This window comes from Varroa destructor, unplaced genomic scaffold (genome assembly GCF_002443255.2).
Source record: "Varroa destructor unplaced genomic scaffold, Vdes_3.0 BEIS01000002.1, whole genome shotgun sequence".
NCBI classification, from domain to species: Eukaryota; Metazoa; Arthropoda; class Arachnida; order Mesostigmata; family Varroidae; genus Varroa; species Varroa destructor.
In genome coordinates, this window is record NW_019211455.1 from 15,716,916 (window position 1) to 15,733,225 (window position 16,310).

Genomic DNA, 16,310 nt, shown 5'->3' on the forward strand with positions numbered 1-16,310 from the left:
TCTTGATTTAATCTGGCCTGTTGGTTTTGATAAAACGTATTCCTTCTGTGGACGTCCTGCGACCGCTGTTATTGCCTGCTGCCTCGGGATCGCCAATCGCAATGACGGGCCATTAAGCTAGACCCATTAACACGTATACGGTGTTACCACCAAGTACGTGAAATCTCGGAAAAATGTGTGGGAGCCGACGATAACACAGTTGATAAGAACTGCGAGAAATTTCTGCTTAGTAAACTTTTTTAGAGCATAACTAAAAACAGAAGTGAAAGAGATTTTCGGAAGTACAAGAAAAGATCAAAAACTGATACATCTATGAGCGTGCGGGATCATCTCGACTTAAAGCATTCGTATTTAGTAAGTAGATGGCACGCGTCTTCATAACAACGGTGAAAATTTTTGCTCTGTTGAAATTATACAGAAGTCTGTCTCAATGCATCCTTTTATCATTTACCTAGAAACAAAATTGCAGCAAAACCATGCACAGTAACCTGTAGCTTATATAGGATATAATTAAAACGATGATATGAAAATTATGCTTAAAAACATCTGGACTATATGTATTTTACAGTGCTGAAACGATGTATTCGTGCCTATTCTATTAGCGGACATTACTATCGGAATAATTATTTTTGACGGCGACAGCGTCCTAAAAGGTTTGTATAACGGAGAAAAAGAATCAAAATATCTTGATTAAATTAAGTGACTCGATGCTAAATACTATATAGAGATACATTAAGAAGTGCTATGAAAACAAGAAGCCGTTTGATGTGGCATGGTCGATTTCCTGGTGAAGATTGGCGAAATAAATATGCGCAAGTAATATGTCTGCGCTGCATTACTAGCTGCTGTTCGCACGCCCCGATACCGGTGTCCGTCGTTGCCTCTATGGCGGGAAGTTGCTTCTAATAATTATAATTTAGGAAATAAATAAATAAATAATGGTGATTGTATGAGAAATATGCAACGGACTCATAGAAAATGCGTATGCCAACGATGCGGAATTTTATCGTAAGTAAAGCTCTGTTGCGCGATGGAAACGGCCATATTTGACATATTTATTAAACTTAATCAGATCACAACACTCGTCGTTTCTATAGGCTGATGTGCTTAATCGTTTTCGAGTGACAGAACGTAACGGCAAAAAGAAACGCACACATTGTTCCAAGCAGAATGCATAATTTTATAGTCGAGCAAGGCTCAGCTTTACAATGTTCAGCAGAAGGATCAAGAGGCTTTCTTTTTTAATGACCGATTTTCCCAGCATAAAATACTATAGCAACTTAATTAAGCAATACGGGGCAATGTAAGCTTTAACGGCGATAAGAGACGTGTACTTCATTTTGGAATTGATGGTTTAGTCTGAAATTCCCCTTACCTCATCATTAATAGCGGTATCGAGTCCAACATGTCGAACGTGCACGAAGTCCGTCGGCATTCCAATGTCTTTTTTGGTTATTTTTCTTTTCTTGTCACTGCTCTTGTGCGATTTCGGGCCTTTTACGCCAATTGTTGCAAAATGATTGTTATTATTGTTGATGTGACCTAAATGGTTATTATTGTTATTGCTGTGGTTGTTGTTGAGTACCGATGGATCGCCCCGGCTACCCCGAGCACCCTGGGCCGCTTGCCGTTTGCGTTCTGCAAAGGACGCAGTCGCAAATAAATGAATTAGCCGTACAATTAGTGACGGAGTAGAAGATCATCAACACAATAATGCCCGTCCTCTGAATAGGAAAAATCGACAGGGTGACATGTAACCAGTTTCTGTCGCACGTTCATTATAATAGGAGACGTGATGGTATCCGTATCTTAAACAAGAAGTACATTTTGTTATATAACCAATAAAAAAAACTGAATCGTGATTATTTTAGCAATAATGATAATAGTACTAATCCATGTAGTACATCATAAATTGATGTATAAAAGATTCTCTTCTAGTCGACTGTGTTAACAGACTCGAAATAATGCTCACGTACATTCTATTGCACAAATTTGGAGGGATGTCTATAATTATCGCAGGTGAAAAGAAAAATATCTACGGTGTACACGAACACCTACCCTCCAATTTAACTCGCCGCATCGTAATCTTGTGATCCACGGCCTGTTTGAATAATCGGGCTTCATCTTCGTTTGAGAAATTCAACCCTGCCATGCAAAACTGTAATTGTAACATTAGAAGAATAGTTGTTGATTGGTTATTAGTCGGATCGAAGTAATGCTTATTCCTGCATAAGTGGCGAAAACTAAACGGGACTGTTGCAAAAAAGCAGGATCTAAAGTATGTCTGAGCCATGCTTTTGGCTCAGATCTAGCAATTACTACCGAACAGCATTTACAATTCGCGTTTGCTTCTGCCATTTAGTGCAACTAGTGCAATCTACAACCAGCTGAAACCCAGCTTCAGCAGTGAATTTCTTTAGTGGATCACTCATTTTCAGGGACGAGGGAAAGCACCCTTGTTCTATCCCCCTGACGATGATAACAAGTTAGGCAGTCTACAGGCTCTTCCAACATATTTTCCCCTTTTTTTCGAATGATCGAAGACGATGATGATGATGTGTGTGGTTACTCCACATTTGCCCCCGTACTTACATCAGCCTCAAACTCGTGAAAATACGGCATCCGCGCCTCGTACTTGAATTGTGTAAAAAGTTCCTGCTCCCAACAAAATTGGCGCTCTTTGATATCGAAGAGCCGAATAAAAAAACCGCATGCCGAGTTGTCCTTGATGAAGCAAGCAACTCCCACCTGTAGACGGAGAAGAACCGAACGAATAGCGGTTAGATACCAGTGTAAACACAGGATACTTAAACTCACGTTATCGCAAGCATCTTAAGGTGAGCCAGCTAACTGACGGAATTCGGAGCAGTTGAAGAGCAAACGTTTACCAATGATCGATTATAGCACACTAACATTTTGTTATTTTTAACAATGTATTATGGCATATTTGAAACATTTTTTTGCGAAATCCATCTTCCAAAACGGGAACTACGTTCAGCAAACTCTTTCAGGAGTGAGTCAGCAGGCCCGTATGAGGCGCGTAGGAGAATTGCAGGATTTCTAACCAGTTCAGGCAAATACGTACGGAAGAAACCTTTGAACTCGTTCATAGGGTTAAGTTTAATTGATAGAACAATTTTAGCAGATAGTATAAATACACAGCAAAAATTGTGTTGTGTTTGAAATTCAGCTGGACGAGTACAACGAACCTTTAATAGTCTCCAATGATCGTGGCGGCCACCTTGCACAGATGGTGAGCTGCAGTACAGTTGAACAACGCCTGCAGCTTTGATCTGAAAGATGGAAAATGAGCAATTTCACATATATTCCTCATTCATTTGTATATATAGTTTATCATAGCACAACAGATGATCGAAATTGTAATATACAAGCACTTCGAAGACAAAACACGCGTCGTGCCCTAAGGGCAGAAACGGTCTAATTACGCATAACTACTCGTTTTGTGTGTCGTCTTGCTGAAGGCATACTCGTGCAAAGTATGCGCTTGTTTTTTTTTTTGAATTTTGATGTTTTTACCTCATATAAAAACATGAGCAAACATAATTTACATTTCATACGTGTTGCGCTGGTAGGCACATACTATCCTATTGCTTTTTATAACTTTTTATTACTTGTAGATTAGGAACAACCGAGGGACACGTATCGAAAGTTCCCTATTGAATTATATCTGTTGAATGCATGCCGAACAAAATCGAACAGGAATCGCAAAGATGATTGCTTGTTGGCCACAGATACGTGAGCATTGATACCTATATAGGTATTAATTGTTCTATTCTGCAATATAATATCCATAAATGTTCCGGCGTGTCACGAAGAGTATTTTTCAACGCAACTCAAAGCAAGGTATAAACATCACTTAGAACGTGTAACGAATGCCAAGATGTTGAAAGTGATATCAATTGTGTCTCCTTCTACCACCGGGCCGGCTGATTAGTTAGGCTTGTAGGGATAGTGTTGGCTTGATCTTAGACAGCCAATCCTACCGTCTAGATATCGTTCATATATCAAGCCAACACATTGCAGTTTCAACAGTCTTGATCAGATCAGAATAAAATCTAATAATTTAAATAAACTCTTCTACTATATGCTGATCAGGGGGAACAAACAAAAAAAAAATTGGACACATCAGTACTCTGAAACAATTTCATCAGCTCTATGTATATATGTAAGTAAAATCAAGCTGCCCGATATGTCAGAACGATTCCGTCAACGGCTGTATGACGGCGCGTAACAGTAAGTTAAGTTATCGCACGTTTGAACCAATTGTGGGACGTGTTTCGAACAAGCGAAATTCTAAGCACAAGTGCTAGTAATGAAAGCAGCAAGGCTCACCCTCATCCTAGACCGCCGCTGTAACAGAGTGTATGAAAAAACACACGAATACTAGTTATGTGGCAAGCAGATTGGCAGCACCAGGAGTTGCCGGTTGTATTTCTTTCGTTCCGAAAAAGGTGCGAAAACGAAATTGCTACCTACTAATTATAGGCCTATTTTGAAAGAACACGTTCGACAAATCTTTGGTTCAATGTCTCCATTTTGAGACCCCGGGAGCGTTAATGCAAGCTAGCAGCGTTCGGTGCGTGCAAAAACGGATGCACTGCAAAGGGGTGGTGTACGAATTCCGAAAGTATTGCATTTTCTCTATGTACCGTCATGGCGAAGCTAGCTCAGAAATGCTTGCTATTATATTCCTTATACCAGCAACGATTATAGCATACCCTCAATAATAATAATAATAATGTATTTTAATATCCAATTATCATCGTCTGTCATCGAGATCGCTGCTCAAAGGTAACAACATCACCTCATAAAAGCCGAACCCATAACTTCCTTAAGATTTTACCTTAAACTGATTATGCTCTATTGCATTCTCCTTAATGACAGTTGTACAACAGTGCTCCAAATAAATGAGCCTTTGCCGAACGCCTACCAAAAGCATCTACCCCTTAAATATCTCTACTATATACGTGAATAATTAAATATATTCGGTCTTTCCAAAATGTTCTTCTCGCAAATCATAACTCATCGTTACTGAAATGGTGACTATTGAAAGCCGCCGCCGCCGCTGATGACGACGACGAACCAACTTACGATAATGTATGTCCAAACCGAGCTGAATAACAAAAGTAAACAGCGTAAGTTTTACGGCGCGACTCTCTGACGCATCAAGTAATTAGTCGTTATTGGTACCTCAATGGCCATTTGCTCGTTAAACTCGCCAACGGTGTCGTACACGCCTGACAACATATTGAGGTCCTTCTAAACGGCGCATTGATGTCTACCGTCATTATCGGAGGGAAAAGCGCCTCCATGGAAAGTTCGATGAAAAAACCGGCAGTAGTAGTAGTAGTAGTAGTAGTAGTAGTAGTAGTAGTAGTTCTAACATAAGTATCAATGCTGCGCTGACAATAACTTCTCACTCCCATGTTGCCATTCGTTACACTGACGTCGGTCGTTTCTTTGTAGAGGCTAGGCAAAACAAGCGAACAGCAGAGCAGTGTAATGAAATAGATTTTACAATGGCAACAATAACTACAGCCTTACGCATTTACTTTTATTCAGAACTAACAACAGCCCCTCGAACAGCAATCGTGAAATCGCTATGATCGTTGTATCAACGACTTCTCCTTATGTTATAGTCTCTCTACTGTCATTTTCCCTAATTCTGTTTCCGGTATGCATGTATATGTATGTTAAAACCACAAACTGCTATTATCGTAGAGTAGTTGTGTGGTCACCCAGCGATGTGGCCTCGTTTTTGGCAACGGTAATAACACAAACAATGAAAACTGAGGTGGAACACGCCCGTAGGGCGCCCCATTTCATCACCAAAAACGATGACAGCAGCGGCAGCAGATCCATCTATGACAACTCGGAAGCGGAGCCAGTACCTGGTGCTTGAATTGGGCTTAAACTGCACCCATAGCACGGTCAACAACTTGAGCTGCCGCTGTTGCTGTCAGATTTGCCGTAGTCCGACTCCCCTCGCTACGGTAACTTATGGTTTGCTCCTAAGTATGAGGTGCGAGGTCTTTCCGTGCGGTCCTGTCACCGCCACCAACAACGATAGCTAAGCAGCAAAGGAGTACTACACTTAGTGTTCTTGATCTTGTCTGTCTGTCTGATGACTTCACTTTTTCGGCAGCATTTTTTTCTCGATAATTTTTTCCGCTTTTACCTCTTTCCCCCCATCCCTCATTCGGCTGCTCATCTACTCGCGCATCGGATGCCTACTCAACAAAACGGTGTTGGCTCGTCTGCTCCTTCGACGTCAACTTCAAGTAATAACGCCACCTGGCGTAAGCGTTGCTACAAGCATCACCATAAGCACCGCTCCTAGAACCAACCGTTCTGCTAACACTAAGACGCAGCTCTCCCAGCAGCCTCATTCAGTTCATTGCCTTTTTTCGTCTGCTGATCTTATCTTCCACTAGTTTCCTCTGTAGCAGAGCTCTGTTGATCCACTGAACAGCGTGGCGAATGCCGTGTATCGTGAGGTGAATGGGTTCGCTACTTCACAGGGAAACAAGTTACTTGGTAGAAGCTGCTATTAGCATTTGCAATGGGGGAAGAAACGCAATAATGGATGCAGCATAGTTGCAGCCACTGAAGTGGCATAAGTCATGTAGAGCTGCGATGGTGGACCCTTGTCTATGGGGGAACTGCTGAGGATGAGCTGGATTTATCTACGCTTACCTTCACTTTCCGTCTCTCCTGCTTTCGCTGCTGTTGCGGCAACTGCTTATTTCCTGGCAGATATGAGCTTCGCTCAAGCAGATCGGGATAGATTACTTATATTCAGCTAAAACACTAATATATGGTAGTAATACTATCAACATTAATGGCGACAACAACGGTGTTTTATCTCTAGTGTCAACGGAGCGCACAAAAAGTAGCGATGGAAACACGAGTTCTAAGAACCTTAAACAGGTAGCAAATGATGGAAAAGAAACAACTTCCTGAGCATCAAGGTACGACGCTGATCTTGATGAAGAGAGTATTGATGATGAAAACAATAATAATTACATTCGTAATAATTACCACTATTATCGTAAGGGTGACTGACGATTACGCACCGTCGAAGAACCGGTGGAACTAACAAAAACTATGAAAGGGAACAAGAAGAGGAAAATGGGTGAAAGCAACTGCAGCAAAAAGCTCAAGTTGACTCAATGCTACGACAGTTATATCTATTCTCATCTCAACTATCGATATTCATTTGCTATTACTATATTTACAGTATTACTATATTTTTCCGACGAGTAAGTGGACTAATGGAAAACGTTCTTCAGCAATTCTAGTTGTTAATTTTTCGTAAACAAGTTTTAGGAATCAGCTATTTTTAGGTATAGCATCGTGGACCTGTTAGGACATTAGGAATCTTAGCAAAGTGGGTTATCTGGATTTCTTCGATAGATCTATGAAATGGTATGGCAACCGTGAAGACAGTTACCAAAAGCCTAGTAATAATACCATATCGTCCGTAATTCCTCCATTCGTTGATATTCTAATCATTTATATCTGGTAATAATTTTGCCGATGTTGCGATTTTGCAACATGGAAAGATGCTTTTTAGTTACCATTACCATAGCAACGGAATGCGCATTAGCTTCTTAGACCATGTTGCCCCCATAGTAATAATAGTAAACATGCTAAACAGGACCACTCTGAAATGGTAACTAGTTTGAAGCATCATACCAACTATAATAATATACTACAGCTGCTACGAATCAAGACCAGATAGAACGACATGTGGTTGCATCCTTTTGACTTCTCATTTACACGCCTTCATCCCGTAACAACGTTTGCGATTATCTCTGTCCCGTTTGAATATAAATAGCAGTAAATGACTAGGAATCAATGAATGGGCTCTAGAAGAAACAGCGTTTAGAAATGAGTCGATATTCCGACAACGTAGAGCGCCGTAGACAATGTAGGCATAATTTCCAATTGTAATTCTTTATTTTATAACAGGTGCACAACAAGAAACAGGGGTTCAAATACCTTACATATATAAATAAGCTAGCTTGATCTATTACATGGCATAAGTTTGAATTAGATCTAAATAATCTTTCCTGTCGCGTATATATTTTTCATCATGCAGTCACTGGGATAGGGGATATCTATAATAACCTAATCGCAAATAGGATATATATTATTTACCTTTAAAGGATGTGCCCTTAAAGTCATTCTGACATCTGGCACTGAGTCTGCCAACAAAAATCATCACGGATGCGTCAGTAACAAGAAAACAAAGTGAAATTGGATTATAAAGCCACTCGCCAGCCAGCCTGGAGTAATGCAGATATTTGCGAGCTGCAAGAAACGGGAAGTAGCTTAATTGCAAATTATTCCAATTAGACACCACCTTATCATCATTTAAGAAAGCCGTTATGGTAGTTTTATTAAATTCTTGTTCTCTACTTTAAGTAAAAGTATGCGGTTAGGCAATGCTTTAGCCATATCGTGGACCATCTTACACTACATATACGTAGCTGTTTCTGCTAAGATTGCCTAGCTGATATTGTTTTGTTGCGCGCCGTCCGTACTAGCGCTGGCTGTAATTCCCGGCCATTAAGCAAAACATAACACAGGAACAATGACTTTTCATCATCCTTTAGCATAGGCGTCATCATGAATAAAAAAAAAAGCCATTCAATAGCAAAGTACGGCAGTTGGCATCATAAGACACTTCCTCGTTTTCTAATAAATTGAGGACTCAGTAATCAGCTAAGGACTAACGAAATTAGAGGCAAAAAAACGCGTCCATTTAAATCCGGTTTCTCCGACTATAGGATTCTTGCTAATGCTAAATGTACCACTAAAAACGTTTAGTTTCGTATGTGGGGACTGTGGCACACAAAACCCATGAACGGGTGTTGGACATCAAGTATCGGTCAGGGCCTAGTTCTTCTATGCTCGTTCGCTAAGCGAAATTTCTATAGCGAAAACAAGGTATTGTGAACATATTACAGGGTTTATTATTAGTCAAATTTTCTCAAGTTTACGGAGACACTACTTACTGTATTTGGCTTAAAAGCCAAATGAGCAAAACCGTCACGTGGTAGAAAACAATGCCAATTTCAAAATATTTAAGTCGCTTGTGAAAAATTCAACGAAGAGACACGCGGGGGCGCATTATATACATTCTACACATATGTAACAACCTACGCGGTAGACACTAGTGCCCCACCACGCTGCCCACCACCCTAGTGTCACTCAGGCAAAATATGGTTGTGCACAGAAACTCTATGAAATACGGTCGAAGCAACAAACTGCTGTTAAGAAAGTAACAGGGCTAAGCGACGTGCTTGTACAGCGCGGACAAAAAAGCTTCTTAAGTGCGCACCAGTCGTACTCTGATTCCAATCGTCAATGTACCCTAACGTGACCACTGCCCAGAATAGGCGAAGTAGTTAAACTTGATAGCTGCTTATTCGTATAGCACGGAGCATCGTGGAACACTTTTGTCCATGACAACGTCACATTTACACAGAGAACATCCGAAAAGAGGACGCTAGCATAACAACCACCGACAGCTGACAGGACGGAGACAGACATTCAGAGGCAGGCCTACAACGATCAAATCACAGCCATCGCTACTAGCAACGAAACTAGTAATGCAATCGTCGCGAAGTCGCAAAATATCTTTTATGGAAGCAGCAGTATATTGAGCATGTCACATGTAAGCGGGGCGTATTTATGCAGCGTACTTCAAAATGAACTCAAGCGTGCGTAATCATCACAGCAAAAAACGATGCGGAATTTTCGTAGGGTAAACCTGATATCTTACATATACTTTTTTCTTCGTGTTCTCAGATATCGTTATTACAAAATGTTAAATAGAATTCATGGAAATATAGTAATATAAGGACTTTCAGATTAGGCGAACAGGACGAACCCCGTCAGTACAGCCGCCATTCGTTAACAGGACAAGCACAAAATGCAGTGCCGATTGTGTTACCACGGATAAGTTAACTGTGCGATACAGTTGGTGTCGTTACACCTCGAAAAGTGGAAAACTTTTATATAATAGCTCACTCCCTAACCTTTTGGAATAACAACTTATCCGTAGTGGCGGAGCGGTCAATGCCATCGTTGAAGCTCTACGTAGCCAGTGCGTAGAGCTCATCAAAGCATCTGATTATGACTGGAAAAATTCCGTGCCTACAGTAAAAAAAATAATATAATAAAAAATACCAATGTGCGAGATAAAACAATGTACGGGGACAGTCAGAATAAAAAAAAACGCGGGTTTTGCAACCCAAAAGAAAAGCATGGGTCATGCAGGTCTCGATATTAACATAATACTTCGGACATCTTACACAAGACTTAAGCCGAGGACCAGGTACTCCCTGGTGCTAGAAATACTAGCTGAAATTGGTAGCTCGGTAGAGTGGTACAACGACTAGCAACGCTGCGCTAGACTCTATCACGATAGCATCTAATATATGTCGACACATCTACGCATATGCAAAAAATACCGTTAGAGAAGAACATTTTAAGGATCTATATAGAACTAGAGAGATGAAGACGCGAGCGTACTGCTTGCTATATAGGTTTTAGTGAATACATTTACATTTTCAAGATCTTTACTTCGCCTCAAGACCTGTAACAGTTTGCATACCAGACCATTAATACGGTTTTCTGCGAAAATGCCTTTGTGATCAAACAATGCACAACTGAATGAACGACGTATGTCAAAGCATTGAAAGCTCTTAAAATTGTTTGGCAAATATAACCTCGAACCAAAAACATGTAGTTGCGCTAATCGGGAACAGCCTTTACTAATCCGGTGTAGAAATAAGCAATAATTTCAAGCAAATTCAAAAAGTACGAGTGCTATAAATGTAGGCTTCTTCCCGGCGGGGAGGGCTCGTGTTTAGTTTACTGTGATTCTACAAAGCCCAGAAGTACAGTAAGTATATACGCTGATAACCTATGCGGCAGAAGATATGACTAATCTTTAGATCGCTTACTATCTGACCCCAACACAGCAAGATGACCACCAACACTAAAGATCCATACGTAGTAAAATTTGGAAATTTCGAAAAAGTAAGGGCCAGGTATTGTACATGTACCTATTATGACATAATTAAAAAAAAAATTAAATACGCCCAAAGAGTCATGTTATAGGCCCAAAGAAGAACCTTTTCGTACGCTCCGTATGAAATAAAATAACCTAGGACGTTACATTGTATCACAGAATGCTCTACAAAGTCTGGGCATCTAAGAAACATCCAAAATTAATATAGGATGCGCAGCTGATGCAGATAAATTTGGTTGATAATGATAACGTCTGAAAAATAATAATACTTGTTTCTTCCCCTTTTGGCTATTAAGGGTTGCGGTATTATGGTCGGCACAGCGCGTGTTCCACGGTGTCTAATGGGGCATTGAGCGAATTGGCAACGAGTAGCAACCCGCTGTTTTTTTGGAATATAATGAAAATGATTGGAGCCAGCATCGCCTACGCTACTGCCATATTAGTGGTCTAAGGACAACGGCTATGATCATAGTTTTGAGAACCGCAAGCCGGCGTCACCACTGGTGCGCGCTCATCTGTCTTTACACACGTTAACCTTTACGATCAAAATGGACGACGTTAGATTTCTGCCGACGTGGAGCTTACCACGTGATCTATTTGACAACATTGGTCATCTTTGTTTAATTATTAAATATGTAGTAATCGGCCTACCACGAATGACGGTGATACGACAGGGAAATGTATATAAACGAGTAGAACCACATCCGAATGTAAGCGAATCGACGATGAAAAATTCACACCTGTCTTTATGTTAAGTGTACTTATTTACTGCCATTTCCTTAAATGATAACTGACTCCTAACTAAATGTACGTGTTTTTGAAGGCTATACCGAAAAGTAAATTATAAGGTTTTGTGCTTGGATGAAAGCATAGGCAGGCATTAGCCGAAGTGGTCAATTTTGTAAACTTTTTAAGCAACTGAAGCATTAATCAGCTGTAAAGACCTGGCAGACTACGGGTTAAGTTTATTTAAAACTAGGGTTTCATTTTTTCATTTAGAAATGTTAAGTAAATACTTCACCAGTATTTATTTGGGTTCTAGGTGGAACGTACTTTGATTTCATAACAGTGAGCCCGTGCTGCTAAATACCATATCTAGAAATGGTATTTTACGTAACAGTGGATATGTTTTCGAAAACGCTTTATTTCTAATCTACTTGATCATCACTGCAAAAAGCAACGAGTCCATTCAGGTTGTCCGAAACACAAATTGTGAGAACCATTTCAATTTCTAGGAGAAACATTAAGGCAACTTGTTACGTTCGATTGATCTGAGGGCTTTCTACGAATATCTTGTATTCAACTTCCATGCTTGCTTTCTTTCTTTTCTTATATTAATTCCTCACGTTTCTGGGAGCAAAAACCAGGGTGAACAACTTTACAATCGCTATAAACATTCAAGAACATACTAGGTAAAGATTAACTCAAACAGTTCACGTGCTCATAATAGCGGTTGACGCCATGGCTTTTGCCGCCTCTAGCACAATGCGGCCCCTCCAACGATACTCCATTTTTTTAAACAATAATCGACACAGGGAAACGAAAGCATAGATTCACCAAGCGGATTAAGTAACCAAAAATGCCATACTAATACAACATACTGTTATATAGGCTAAATGCATAAATAACCCCTTAATCCACCCATTACACCCGTTGTTCTTTGCGCTGTCACAGTTTTCATATTTTTTTGTACAATGTGCACCTATATAAACAAAATAGCAAACGATAGCCAGTGATCAGTACATGGGTTTGGGCCACTCCGTTGTGCAATGCCAACAATAAGAAGGCCATAAGCAGCTCCTCCATGTTTGGACCATATGGCCAGAGTTCGAGAATACTGAAGCTATGGCAAACTACGGCAGTCGATGGTTATAAAGATGTCTGTGAATATGTGTGTGACCTTCCCTCCTTAGAGCAACGAAATGAAAAATACTGCCCCCCATTAGATTCTAAATTGGGCACAAGGACATACCATGTCGATGTCCAACTTCGAATCGCGCCATCTATGTACCAACACGGACCTCATTTGTTAGATTTCGCAATAAACAAAATAATTAACTCTTTAGACGACCGTTAATGTGGTGGATAGTAACAGTAACGCTGCCGCGAACGAGCACTGAGTTCTTTCGAACTGACCCTCAACCATCCCAAAGGACAAGTCCTCTGAATGACCCTTCTGTGCTACTTCAAAAACTGTACAAAGCAATCTTGCTGGGCTGTGATCTAATATGACCTTGTAATATTGAATGAGCTTGCAATGCGGCAGAGTACCATATCAGTGACTCTTTTCGCTGTTATTCCTTTTCACTACTTTTTCATAAATACTTGTAACATCATCTGTGCTGGGATTTGAATTGGTTGTGACCAAAATGCTTATCGGCCATGTTTACATAATGACACGCTTATCTACTAGGCGTCCAGACTACGTTGCTTTACCTCCACTGCCAAAAGTCGCGATTGCTCGTTACAGGCGAACGATTAGAAGATGTTGTAAAAACGACGAAGAGGACGTTGTCTGAATAATATTTAATGATGTAAGGAGACACGGCTAAAACAAGTGTAATATCAAACATTTTCTTAACTGCTTGACAGATTTACTGAAGCAAACATATTTTTTCTTTAAAGATCTTCGAATACGGTCACGTCACAACACATGCATATGTTGTTACGTAACATTTGACTTGCAAAAATCAAATGATGTATCTAACACTGGAATGATACTTGTGTAAATCACCATTTAACAGCAATCAACAATTAAAAAGTTCTCGTTCCTGAATTCACCCCTGGCCTTTACCTACTACCATTGCAAAACGACTTACCAGTCTCTTTGTCACACTTACCAGTGTGCGAATAATAGAAAATTAAAAAATATATTAAAAATAAATATAAAAAAATTATTTACATTACAGTTGCGAGAAGGTTCTTCGTTGGTCAAGTGTTAGTATGTACGGTTACGATAATTAAAATCTACTTTGTGAGCAGTTCCCAACGTGCCGGATGTATATTTGTTTACGCGTGTATGTACGTGCAATCACAATACTTAGACGTGTCTTGTTAGCACGATTTCAATGACAATTTATGACGATCACTTTCCAGACAGACGCGTACACACCTCTCGTTCCGATAGAGCAAATCACTTCCCGTGCAAAGCGCAGCTGATGTGACGGCTTCAGCAGAAACGTCTACGGGGCCGAACAAACTCCTACACCGGTGGTCACAGAAGCTTCGTCCAGCTGCTAAGTAATGTTCGTGCTCAACTGCCTCGTGTCAGATACGGCAAGCACAACTATTATACATATATATAACGTAAATGTTAACTGGACGGGCCATAGTGGAGTAGTTGCCGCAGCCGTAATGACAACTGTGAAGCAGCTAGCATGTCATTAACGGCTCATTCGTCTTTGAAAGTTGAACACAAATTCAATTTTGTATGTGTGTGCGCGCGGTACACTGTACTCAAATAGCCAAACGGACTTCTATGTAGATTTCCAGTGACAACGAATGTATTAATGTCTATAATATTTTACTTAATAAAAACAAACTGTACGGAAGAATGTTTCATGCGGGATCACCAGTAATATATAGGCAAATAGCCGAAAACTGAAGCATTCGATGGGCCAGAAGTTGGTAAATATGTTCATACGTCACGTATAGGGAAGACTGGATCTATCTGGGTTAAAATTTGGGCGTTACAGCGCTGTAGCTTAAAATGAGCGATGTCACGTCGAAGTAGAAAAACAGTGTTAGTATATTTGTCAGCGGCTTCTTTATTATTCGGTCGAGCTAATACGCTACTCTACTATTAATTCGGTTTAAAAACTATCAGTTTTAGTTAGTTCGCCCTTTAATGTGAACTTAGCTTGATTAGAAACACGGGGTCACATAGACCACTAATGATTTCATACTAGAAGAACCTAGTCATTCAACCAAAGTAGCGGAAATAATTTTTTTCCTCAAAAGAGCTGTGAGTATAGCTAAAAAAGTCTATGCTTCATAATAATTTACCGCTAAGTCAGACAGATCGGATGTTATCAGTTACCCATCATAAGTACACACGTAGTCCTGCTACGCAGCGTGAAACCGACTTATGAATAAGACACCAACGTGTTGCATTTTGATGACTGACTATGATTTTCTTTAAAGGCGATGGTATCAATAACAACGGCATGTAGTACAACTGTAATACCTTACTTTACCTGATATGTACTCATTCATATTGAGTGATACTTTGAGACGGTAATGTGATGCAACTCAACGTAACCACCTTTATACAGTATAACTCACTTTTTTTGCCCCTTTATCCTTGGAACGCACGAAGCTATGGCAGAAAATCAAGTCGATTATTTAGCTTATTTGTCGTTTAACATAGGTTTGATAATGTGGAAAAAAGATGCATAGCTGTTACAGAGTCAAAATTTGATCAGAGAAAATACCCATTAGATTCCAATAACTTATGAAGGTTTGATAACGTTTATCTATTAAATTTACATTTTCTTAAACGCTTTATTAAATTCGTGTCACAACGATCCAAACTTTCTTTACGCCGATCTTGATTGTATTTAATCGGTCTCGACTCGTATGGACAACTAACAAATAAATGTTCGAAGTGTTTCGTACGGTCGTTGTTGCGATTGAGAACAAAAAACATCTGAAAGGGAGTGACCTGCTTAGAAGTCATACAAATAGCCTACCGATGCCGCCGTTCTTCACGTTATTTATACAGTTACACCGTTAAATTGAGGAGTTGCTACGAAAATTGGCGCTGAGCTCCACCATTTCGTGCACCTCGTCTGAACGTCTAGACAGTGGGATGAAATCGAACTCGCTGCGTTCACAAGGCAAACCTGTGTCTTCGTCATGAATTACGCAAATACGAAATAGGAACAATATTCCTGCGTTTAAAAACAAAACCCATTCCGCTTCTTCTTTTAGCAAAGACGGCCATCTTCTGAATTCTTCGTTTTTTGCGACGGAAAAACATAGGGAATGTAACCAAGTGGATCGCATCCTGATTACTCAGTTTTCCATTTGAATTAATTTTTTTTGGTTCCCTGACAATTTTCTCCACATGAAACTACGCCTTCTCGTGTGTTTGCACCCAAATTTATGGCAGTGTGATAACGGCAGCACGCGATCACCACAGTAATCCTAGTAATCGATAGGACGCGGCTACGATGCCGGCCGCATGGAGCTACCTACTATACTGCAGGAAGCCTGCAGTCAGTGCCAATGTGGGAACTCG

The 16,310-nt window shown here is 40.2% G+C and overlaps 1 protein-coding gene across 3 annotated transcripts in view; it reads right to left on the bottom strand.

The window, feature by feature from the left end:
* Positions 1 to 16,310, bottom strand: part of LOC111244476 (uncharacterized) — a 38,959-nt gene that overhangs the window by 10,255 nt on the left and 12,394 nt on the right. For 2 of the 3 annotated variants that reach the window (XM_022791660.2, XM_086980697.1), the window contains exons 3-6: positions 3,210 to 3,293; positions 2,593 to 2,748; positions 2,059 to 2,158; positions 1,376 to 1,638 (exon numbers count right to left, since the gene is read on the bottom strand). In XM_022791660.2, coding sequence (XP_022647395.1) covers positions 1,376 to 1,638; positions 2,059 to 2,158; positions 2,593 to 2,748; positions 3,210 to 3,293 — 603 coding nt within the window. Of the gene's footprint in view, positions 1 to 1,375; positions 1,639 to 2,058; positions 2,159 to 2,592; positions 2,749 to 3,209; positions 3,294 to 8,184; positions 8,338 to 16,310 lie in introns of all 3 variants that reach the window. The other variant, XM_086980698.1, reaches the window with a different exon arrangement.